At 39.4% G+C, this 11863-nt stretch overlaps 1 protein-coding gene across 1 annotated transcript in view; it reads left to right on the forward strand.

Moving 5' to 3' along the window:
* Positions 1 to 11544, forward strand: part of ALOX5 (arachidonate 5-lipoxygenase) — an 825341-nt gene extending 813797 nt beyond the window's left edge. Inside the window, exons 13-14 of the mRNA XM_044056362.1 lie at positions 8668 to 8838; positions 10444 to 11544. Of these exons, the coding sequence (XP_043912297.1) occupies positions 8668 to 8838; positions 10444 to 10623 (351 nt within the window). The 3' untranslated portion in view covers positions 10624 to 11544. The remainder of the gene's footprint in view (positions 1 to 8667; positions 8839 to 10443) is intronic.
* The last annotated feature ends 319 nt before the right edge of the window (positions 11545 to 11863 follow it).

Consider the following 11863-nt stretch of genomic DNA (forward strand, 5'->3'; position numbering starts at 1 on the left):
CCAGGTGGTACCAAAATTCAAACTGCTCACCCTACAGCAGCTTCTCCTTATGCTGACCAAAGATGCCTGGTTAGCCACCCTAGACCTAAAGGAAGCCTATCTGCACATCCCTATCAGTGACACATGCAGGAAATATCTAAGTTTCAGGGCAGGATCTATGCATTATCAGTTCTCTGCACTTCCCTTTGGCTTATCCACTGCTCCCAGAGTCTTCACAAAATGCCTGGCTCCAGCCATTGCCTATTGCAGACAGAGAAAGATTCAAATATACCCTTAATTGCACAATTGCCTGATTCAGGAAGACAGGCAAAAAAAGCTGTTGCAGCACCTGACATTTGTAAAAGACTTACTAACCTCCCTGGGCTACTATCAATGAAAAGAAATCAAAACTAGTCCCCAGTCAAAAAATTGTATTCCTGGGAGCAAGCTTGGACACAGCATCCCAGATGGCATTCCTTACTCTAGAAAAACAAGCCTATCTGACAGGCTACTTTGCTCAAATGGCCACCAGAACACAGCTATCCGGAAGGAAAATCTTGCAGGCTCTAGGGTTCATGGCCTCCTGCATTCTACTAATTCCATATGCCACACAGCATATGAGTCAGCTTCAATGGTACTTAAAAAGTCTTTGGTGCCAACATTCTCAGGACCTGGAAACTATCATACCTATCATACCTTGTCTCAGGACAGAGTTCCTTTGGTGGGCAGCAGCATGCAACCACAAGGGACTTCCCTTTACACAATCCCATGCTGCCCAGACCCTAACCACAGATGCATCAGACTATGCCTGGGTGACATCTGGATGGCAGGTGCATTCAGGGCCTCTGGAGCCCAAACCAAATTCATCTGCAAATCAACTAAAAAGAGATGCTAGCTGTTCAGCAAGCTCTGATAGCTTTCAGATCCCTAGTCGCACTGGGGCCCCTTCTAATAAAAACCGACAACACCACAGTGATGTGGTACATCAACATGCAGGGGGGAACCCACTTTTATCCCCTCTGCAGGCTAGCCATGAACCTGTGGGACATGGCCTTGGCTATGCAGATTCACCTGCAAGCTCAATTTCTGCCAGGCAAACAAAACTGTCTGGCAGATGACTTAAGCAGAAATCTCCTAGACCCACATGAGTGGCATTTAGACCTCAACACCTTCAGCCTTATATCCCAGAAATGGAGTGCCCCGAAGATGGACCTATTTTCCTCCCCCTACAATCACCAGCTCAGCAAATTCTGCAACAGGGTACCTCACAGCAAGGCCTGGAAAGTAGATACCCTATCTTTCCAGTGGGTAAACCTCTCAATCTATGCATTTCCCCCTCTGCCTCTTCTTACAAGAGTACTACTCAAGATAAGGCAGAAAAAAACAAGGGCAATCCTGATTGCCCCAGACTGGTCACGCCAACACTGGTACCCACTACTGCGCAGTCTGTCATCGGTGCCACCATGGCACCTACCCCAGATCCCAACCCTCCTCACTCAGCAGGAGGGACAGATCTTGCATCCACAAATGCAGACCCTAAACCTTGCAGCATGGCTTATTCCTTAAATTCTCCTCCAGTGGCCAGCCTAAGGAAGCAGGTGCTGGATGTCATTTGTGAAGCCAGAAGAGCCAGTACAAGGAAATCCTATGCTCATAAGTGGAAAAGGTATTGTTCCTGGATTCACTCTAAAGTACCGGATACAGCACAGCCCTCCTTACCTTTCATCCTGGATTACTTAGCAGACCTACTCCACAGAGGTCTACCCTTCTCTTCCATTAAGATCCATGCCTCTGCCATCTCTGTTCATTACAGCACTGAGCCACTTCTCTTCTCTCACTCTCTCATCAAACAGTTCCTGAGAGGGGCTAACAACTTAAGGCCACCAAGAAGAGCCCCCACCCCTGCTTGGGACCATAATTTTGTGTTGGAAAAACTCATGCTAACCCCCTTTGAGCCTGCAGCATCAGCAGAGTTAAAATTCCTCTCTTGGAAAACAGCCTTGCTTCTGGCCATCACTTCAACTAGAAGAGTGTCAGAGCTACAAGCACGTATGGTCGTGGAACCCTTCATTATTTTTCATGCTGACAGGGTCTCCCTCATGACTAATTCCACTTTTATGCCTAAAGTGGTGTCCAGTGTGGCTCTCAACCAATTTATCCATTTGCCGACCTTTTTCCCTAATCCTCAAAATAAGGGGGAAAGGATGCTACACTCTTTAGACATGCACAGACAGCTCAGATTCTTCCTTGATAGGACTAAGCCCTTCAGGAAATCTGACCAGTTACTAGTCAGCTTTGCACCAGGGGCAGAGGGCAAGGCCATAATAAAACAGACAATCTCCAAATGGATAGCAAACTGTATCCATTTCTGTTACAAACACCATGGGAAACCACCCCTTCAGGGGGGTCAGAATGCATTCCAGTAGGACAGCTTCAACCTCTGCAGCTTTTCTCAGAGGAGTCCTTACCAGGGACATTCTGGAAGCTGCTACTTGGAGTTTTGTTCTCACCTTCACCAAGCATTACCACCTGCCTATCTTTTCCAAATCCAGGATAAGTTTTAACAGCAGTCCTGCAGGGCATACTAGCCAGCCCCAACTCTTCTTGACTGCCTCCACCCATTCTTCAGCTTTGGGAATCAACCCGTGTGTGATGACTGCAACAGTGAAACATGAAGAACATAGTACAGTTGTGTACACTTACCATAAATGTAGATGTTTGAGTGTATTCACTGTTGCAGTCCTGGTTTCCCATCCTCTAACCCCCTTGTTTTTCTTTCTCTCCCTCTCTCTCTCCTTCTCTACTTATCTTACTCACCCCTTACAGGGCTATTGGTATTTACTTTTTACTGGTGGTGTTTTTTCCACCATAACTTAACTCCCTATTTGGGGGGTTGTGACATTTGGGGCAAGAAAAACTGATGTAATGGCATCGGCTGCCTGTTTTTATACCCCTGACGAACTGACGTCAGTCCTAAAATGACAGCAACTGACACAGAAATACTAAGTCTCTGGTATTTGGGCTGACTGAGGGCTACCTGCTGGCAGATAACTCAAGTGTGATGACTTCAACAGTAAATACACTTGGACATCTACATTTATGATAAGTGTACACAACTGTACTTTCCCCTCTCTGATTGTAGGAAAGTGAATATTGGTTAAAATCATCTTAAAATTAATTTCTAAATTATGATCCTCTAAAACTTGCCAGAATTGCAAGTAAATGCCCTGAAAGAGAAAAGTTGATAAGAAAGGGAGAAAACGTGTGGACAAGAGAAAGACTGGGAATAGCAGCTCATCCTGTCATATGGCAGATATGAAGGAATAAGGTTCAAAGCAAACTGAAACAAAAAATGGACAGATGTACTCATAAATAGTTAAAATTAGCAGCTGTTTGGAGAAATACCAATTAAAAGAATTGAAGTTTAAGAGGAAGAGCTGTGCATTCAGTCCAGTGGTATTACCAGTGGTATTGGCAGTGGTATTACCAAGCTTTTGATGGCCGTAACTGAAATGAGAAGCAGAACGATACAGTGGGAAGCAATCCAGAAGGATGCATCTTCAAAAATAATGGCACTTAAGGATGCGGTTGAAAGGGAAAATGTACGATTTTGGCTATACCAGAGCAATTAGAAGGTGCAGACTGCAGGGTCTTCATGAAGAAGTAGCTGAGGGTCTGGACTGGTCTTCCATAAGGTGAGATTCTTATTGTTAGAGCACATAGGCTTTATACTAGCACTCAGAGTTGGACAACCTTGTGTTAAATTGCAAAAAATATGCATTAAAGGAAAAACTGTTATGATGACTGGGTCCACAAGAGTGTTCACGGAGAGCAACTATTCCCGGCAGAACAGATCCTGTAGTGAGGTGTTCATTTATTCTTTCAAGTAATGTGCACGCTATACCTCACATTCTGCATGGGATATCCTACCACTCTGAAGCTTATGTTCCTTATGAGAGAGACAACCATTTTAGACTTAGATTCAGCTCAGATCCAGGAGGAGACCGGACAACAAAAAACACAACCCAAACCCTCCTCTTGTAAACTGAGGGACTTTAAGCCAACAAAATCATTCCTGCTGTTTTACTGGAGTATGGAAGAAAAGCTTAAAGTCGTACTTACTGAATAATAAGGATAACGTTTGAACTCTCCAAAAGGTTCACAGGTAGCAGAAAAGGCAGCAGAAAAAGGTGTGACTGTTTTAAGTAAGTTAAAAAGTGGAGACCTCACTCCTAATTGATGCCCTTCTTAATGTAACTGCTTTCTTGTGGTTTGTGAATCACATAATAATTTTGTTCACTGCTGTGAAGTGTCCAAAAATGTAGTGTGTGTTAACATGACAAAACTATCACAATACTATATACAGTGTGGAGTCTGCTTGGGCCTCAATGTTTTATATGAATAAGTAACAGCATGATTGGGGGGAAAATGTGCTGAATCCACACTGAAAATACTAAAAAGTGAAAATGGGTAAATATAACTAATAATATTGTGCTTTTAAACTTCATTGTTGAATTGTGTGAAGCAGCTAGAATGTGGGGGGAGGGTAGGATTTCTGAACAGATCACAACATAATTAGCTGCTGAGAATAAATAAAACTGCTAGCCCAGCTAATTTTTAATGGGAGGTTGAAAAAAAAAAACAAAAATTGTTAGACTGTATAGTAAAGCTCTGATATAACTGTGGTGTGAATTATTTGACTGAATATTCATAGGCTCTGGATAGGCATTGGAAAGAAAACGAGTTTGGTAAGAAGCTCCCAGTGCTTGTGGCGGTGGGGGGGGGGGTGATACTAGTTGAAAAACAACGGTGTGAGACTGAGATCCAGGTCAGCATTACAGGCCACTCTATGGTTAAAAGTTTGGCCTGTGGACTATGTTTGGATCTTATTTATTTATTTATTTATTTATTTATTTTTGCACTTGAGGGCAAAACGTGTGCTATGAGTTCTCTGCAAGTTTTCACTATGAGGTCTTTTGGTATTAGGTTTACATATTATTTTGTTTTGTCAGATGAAGGTTGTGCTCCTTAATTAGTCAAGGAGGGACAGTCTCTAAAAATACTGCATGAAATAATAATAGAGAACAGGTGGGAGATGGTGGAGGAAAAGAACAGAGGAAAATGGGAAGTCAAGACCATGGTTATCTATCAAAATGAATTATCCCTTTATAGAGGAGGACAGGAATCTCCCAGACAAGGAGAACAGGTAATGTACCTGATAGAAAAAGGTTACATGAAGAGTAGTGTATGCTTTCCATATTAACTTGGAATATTAATGGCTTGTTGCCCCCCAACAAACCGAGCAGAGCATTGGAATACAGTAAAACCTCAAATGCTAATGTTATACTGTCCCAGGAAACACAATTAAGCTACGGTATCAGCAACTGAGTCAGGAAGCGAGAGAAAAAGGGGTGCTTAAGTACTGCTAACCTGTAGTAATAGTGGAGAGAAGATCCTGGATAAATACAGGAGATATGTGGCAACAAGGGGTGACTGGAAGGGAAGGAGGGTAATTTTAGTTTATATTTATGTCCCACTGAGAACATCCAGTAATTGGTTGAGATAATATGCCAGCAAGAAATGCTAATTATATGTGATGATTAGAATCTGGTTTTGACAACAGAAAACACATCATGGGACTAGAAAGACAGCAGTCTACCACAAGATAGATTTCTTAAAATAATTCTTTAAACTATTTGGGGTGGGGGATGTGGGAATGTACACCCAAATCAGCAATGGTTGTACATATTACTCACTCCAGTTTAGAAGTCTGGCCTGCCTGTACAGTGTATATGAGTCTGTGGAGCAGGTTCTATGGCCCAGAGGGTGGTCAGACATCCAATAATTCTTTGTGAACATGTGTTGGTCTTAATAGAAATAAAAACTCCACAAAATATAGCAAATGTAGCTAATTTTCACATTTTTGCTTTCTTCCTTGAGATACCTGCAGCTTAGTCAAGAACCATTCTGTTAAAGTTTCATGCTTTTTATTGTTGAGAAAAGCATGCGTTATGTTTTTGATGAAGTATTAGCATGCTGCAGTATAGCAAATCAAAGGGGAAGCAATGCAACAGACATGGGGAAATGTATGAAGGCATTTGTGCTTCAGTTGAAAAAAAATCTGCTCAGGTAAATTTCAAATGCTTTTGAGCAAAACAGCAAGCGCATTAAAGTATTTTTTCAACATTCAGGATAACATTAATAAAAAACATCTTCCTATCGCTGCATACAATGGTGAGTAGCAGAACAAGTTCTTTGAAGTGTTGATTTTACAGCTCGTGGATTCTGGTGATAGCTTTGACACCTTAGGGGTCTTTGTACAACTCATTTTAAATATACCTCATCCATTCCTGCTTTTCCCTGAAACTGCATTCAGTTTAACATTTTTTTCCTTTGTCTATCACCTTTCCCACTCCTTCTTTCCTCGGCCACTTGTAAGGTCTCCAGAGACAGCCATTTTGCCTTCTTAATCCTCTTTATAGTTAAAAAGATTTGTTGTTGCTGTCTCCTATACAACATCGCAAACGTCTGTCTGTAGTTCTTCAAGTGCTCTGCCCACCTGGCCTATTCTCTTAAATCTATTATTCACCTCTGCTGCATATCGACTTGAAATATTATTGAACTCATGCTCAGCTGACCTGAATGCTTTTCTTGTTTAACTCTAAACTTTGTGATAAGAGTCTGATGGTCTGAGTTATGGTCATCTCCAGGTCTTGTTTTAGCTGACTGTATAGATATCTGCCATCTCTGACTGCATTGTAGCCACAACTACACAGATGCTCTAGGTGTTATCATTAACATTACATTTCATTTCTCAAATGAAACTTACCACCAGCATAAGTCATTAGTCCCCCATATAATCCATTCATTGTGATAGCTGGGGGTTACTTGCGTCCCTAAAACATGCAGTAGAAAATGACATTGTTCATACTTCTCATAATCTGCTGTTTCCATTTGATTGCTCATCACTCCTCTCCATCTTCACTTTTTTGAGTCTCTGATTAACCTGTCCTCATTACAGATTGGATTTCTCTCTAGGATTTAATGTTCATTTTTGATTCACCACTGACTGCATTACAGCTAATAGTCTTTTGCCTTTTTGTTGTCTCCTACCTTGATGTCTGTCTGTGCCTTTTTGTACACTTGGTCTGGGTTATTAGTAAAAGGTCTGAAGATATTAGAAAAATGAAGTGCCCCATTTATCTTGGCAGTAACGATAATTTTACATGCGGATGCTCTTAAGAATATTCGCACTGTCACTTGTATGAGGCACTGTGCTTCTTTCTTATAGTATCTCTTGTCCCTCTGGCTGTCTCACATATAACACTCTCTTGTCCTCAAATGATGCAGAATTGCACAAAAACAAAACATTGTATTTGCCAATTGCTGGAAGAAAGTGTTTGATTTGCAAGCATAAATATCCACAGACAATCTTCATTTTTCTGAAATATCACTGTGTTGAATAAAACTCTGTGTATGATTTTGAGGTGCATACAGAAATCCCACTTACCCAAAATACAAAAGACCGAAATGAAAACCTCAACATCCAAGAAGACCGACTCCCCAGAACACCGACAAAACACTAACAGTAAGTAACCGATTGCCCAACCCACAAACACACTAAAACTGAAGCACAGAAAACCCACCCATGTGGGAGACTTTGCCCCCCGCACCCCACATTCCCCCAACTAAATATACCAACTCTGAGATCGCACTACCATGGAGGTAAGGGGCAAAGGTCAGCATGCTGGCCAAGTGGTTACTTACCATTAGTCATTTATTGGTGTTCCATACTGTTGGTTTTCTGGGATGTCAGGATTTTCATCTCAGTCTTTTGGGTTTCAGGTAAGTGGGATTTTAAGTTTCTAAAGGGGACCTAGTCTTACAGAAGTGTCAGCAGCAGAAAGAAGAAAGAAGGAATACAGTGTACTTATTTTTTTCAGAATCACTGCATATTACCTCTGCTCTTGTTCAGTACCCTGGAATTGCTAGCAGGAAGCTGCCCCTACGGTTTGTGTGGACATAAGAAATGAGATGTAGGGTTTGCATTCTGTATCTCAGAATATGCCTCTGAACTAAGAGACCATTTCAAGTAAATGGATGAACTGCACTGTCAGTTTTGAACATCACTCTTTGATTATAAGCCATCTTCTATTAAAAGTTGCCATATAATTGTTGCTGTGGGAGAAACCAAGGAAAAATTTTCTAAACTGCAATTTTATTATAAGATATATGGTATACTGAATATTTTTTCACACATGAGGAGAGATGAATAAAAAAGTGAGGAATGTTAATGTTTTGATCTGCTGACTGCTATGATGTTTGTATGCAATCGATCTAAGTAAAGGTAGGCATAATTAACTTTTCTTGTAAATGCTTACATATTTTCATGCATTTATGAGTGCAGACCTCTTTTACTTAAGATCCTACATAGCCTGAGATTCTTAGATAAATACTACATAGCACAGCGCTAATTAGCTGCCATGTAAAGGGTATTGGATTTCAGAAACGTTGCATAATGTATGTCTTTTTAGCTGGCCATCACACTATACTCCTGAATATTAACCTGTGCAGGCACTGGTCTGTGAATCTCAGCCATGTATGGCATTAATACAGCCCTTACCTTGATATGGATGTTAAGTGATTTCATTTATTCAAAAATTAATATTTTTTTTGTTTTGCCTTTAGTATGACTGGTGTTCCTGGATTCCAAATTCTCCACCTACAATGCGTTGCCCACCTCCTACAGAAAAAGGTGTGACGACTATTGAATGCATAATTGAAAGTCTGCCAGATAGAGGACGTTCTTGCTGGCACCTTGGAGCTGTGTGGGCCCTAAGTCAGTTTCAGGACAATGAGGTAAATTAAAGTCCTTATTAACTTAAAGCCTGATATTTGTAATGACTTGTAATCAGGAAACTTGGTAGTTGTCATTGAAAATAAAGAAGATGCATACTAGATTCACATAGCTCATATGCTATTTAGTTTCCAGTTAGTTATATGTGGCTTTATAAAAATTTGAATTAAAGAAAATATTTTAATTTGACTTCTGAAAATACTCACAAACCCATTTGCTATATGAATGCATGTGTGTATGTACATATTTGGTGGCAGTTCGTAAAAGCAAACTCTCTTACAGGCTTGTTTTTAGCCCTTTGGCTTCTTTCTGTCTGATACTGCTGTACAGCAGATGATGAGAGGGCTGTGTTTGGTTTCTTACTACTTAGGTAACCCTTATACAAGTTGTGACAAATATGACAACTGTAGATTGGCCCTATCAGGGTAGGTTTTGATGACCTAGAAAAATCAAATGGTTTATTAACAAGTTATGTTACAAACTTCATGAGTGGCAGTGAGCATTGCTCTCACTCTTAGTTCAAGTTTTTATTCTGGTTGGTTTTGTTAAGATGGTCTTTAATTCAGAGAGGTAGAATTTCATGTAGACAGTGTCAAAAGACTAGCAAATCCAGCATCTTAATTTGCAGGTTTGTATAACAGACCCATTAATTTTACATAATATGGAAAGCAGTTATCTGCACATGCATTTCTAGAACCTTGAATATCAATGACCGAGTCTGTGAGATTTATCAGAGCATACTAATGCAAGCTACGATTCTGTTAAGATAATCTAAAAATAATTTATGTGCTAGAAGGAAGAAAAGTATGACACCCATTATGCCAAAAGGCATATCTCCCACCAGAGTTTGACATTTGTTTTTGAATGTCATTGAGTTATATCATCTTGCTGTACCAAAGACTCAAAATTTGGGAGAAGTTTGGCATCTTAAGCTTTGGACACTTCTGTAATATAGGATTATTTGTCTAAATTAGGTCCTTTTCACTGTTCAAACTAAGAATTGTCGTACAGGTATTTCCACCATTACAGGAGAGATGGTGCCTACAGCAGGATGAGGAAGAGTAATTTCTTAAGTTTTCTGGCTCTGTTGACAGTTATTCATTGAGGGATTTTGTATCTGCATTGATGCAAAATTATTTTTCTGATCTGTCTTTGATTACTGTTGGATATCAAAATATCATGTTTGCGTCTCATTCCTTATCACAATGCTAAATCAGGCAGTGGGAGTTTTGAGATTCCATGAATGTGTAAGGTATTTTGGCAGGTGGCACAGATGATTACGGATGCGTTGATTCCTCTCCAGACCCCCAATCTTATATCCCATGGTCACACAAAAATGAAGAAAAGAGAGCATATGTGAAACAAAGGAACACCTGCTAAAATACACTTAGAAACTGCACCTGCAATGATTTCTCATGGAAAACACTGATCTAAGAATTCAGCTTCTGGAAAAATGAAGTTGATGGTCAGAATATTTGTCCAATAAGCACTTTTTTTGTCCACAGAAAACATTTGATCAGGTAGGGGGAAAAAGAAATGTTCAAATCATATTTTTGTCTTAAGACTGGAAGTTATGCTTATATCTTAAACCTAGTGTTCTTATTTAGTTGTTTCTAGGAATGTATCCCGATGAGCATTTCATTGAAAGACCTGCCAAGGAAGCCATGGCAAAATTCCGCAAGAATCTTGATGTCATTTCAAGTGAAATCAAAGAGCGTAACAAGAACAAAAAACTGCCATATTATTACATGTCGCCTGACAGAATTCCAAACAGTGTTGCTGTATGATTAATCCAAAACAGTTTATTTACATTAAGTTCAAATGTTTCCCTGAATTGTGTGTTTTATTCCATGTTGCAGTGCGTGGGCTTTGAGGCTTATTTTTAAGTACAGTTATGTTTGTTGCCATTAGAACCCAGAATTTAGTCCCCAAACCTGAAAACAACACATCCACTACATGCACCAGTCTAATTGCTAAACAATAAACAAACAATTTGATGCAGACTTTCCTGACACATACTTTTTTGGCATTGTTTTGTTCTGGCATAGAACATTATTTCACCTCATGACTTATTTGTACAGATGTTAGCTTAAACTAGAAACATTAACATTTCAAGTGGATTCTGTTATGATTAAAGACTACTAAGACTTGTCATATTTGTGTAGCCTGTAATCTGAATATTTCATTTCTTGAAGTATTGTCTTAAGTTTAAAAATATTTTGAATCCTCAATTAGATGCTTTCATGTGCTTGGTCAGATTCAGTCATATGTATAACTGTGGGTTACAGCATCAGTCATGTAACACCATAAACATACCTATTGTAAATTATTAAATATTTTACAGACACTGCTATTTCAGCAATTATATGTAAATAGCTTTTACAATCAAAAAGTGATTTTATTACTGAATAATAATAATAATAATAATGAATTGTGATATAAATCTGCATTTGCTTTGCATATAGATATTGCTATGATCTGTTTAATAACTGGTGACAATGAATCATCATTTCTATGCTTGTTGAATACAAGGGCTAAACTGAATAAGAAACATCACCCTGGTATTAGAAGAACAGTTTTTATTATTTTCAGATTTGCATACAGTGTCATTTTATCACAATATGCATACATGTTTTGTAATTAGTGCAAGTTGTAATTATACCTTATGCTGCACTTCACATGCAAATATTAAAAAAGATATTACTACATTTTCAGTTGAGTCAGCTGATTGTTTGGTATTTGTCATTATCTTGGCACATGACAAAATATATATCACTCATAAATGTTTAGAATAATAAATTAAACAATATCACACTAGGATAGTGTGACCACTGCAAAAACAGGCCTTTTAAAAAATAAACATCATTCAACATCAAAGGTATGCATTGAAGAAGAGGACCTTTGCAGCTATTTGAGCCCCAGTTGCTTGAAATCCAGGAACATGCAGCCATGGGCTTGAGTGGCTGTTTCTCAATCTGCCCACCTGGCTGAGCAGCTGTTTTAACTTGAATGTGAGTTGGCAGTCTG

Source organism: Protopterus annectens, chromosome 14.part0 (genome assembly GCF_019279795.1).
Source record: "Protopterus annectens isolate FY-2018-M chromosome 14.part0, PAN1.0, whole genome shotgun sequence".
In the NCBI taxonomy this organism is placed as follows: Eukaryota; Metazoa; Chordata; order Ceratodontiformes; family Protopteridae; genus Protopterus; species Protopterus annectens.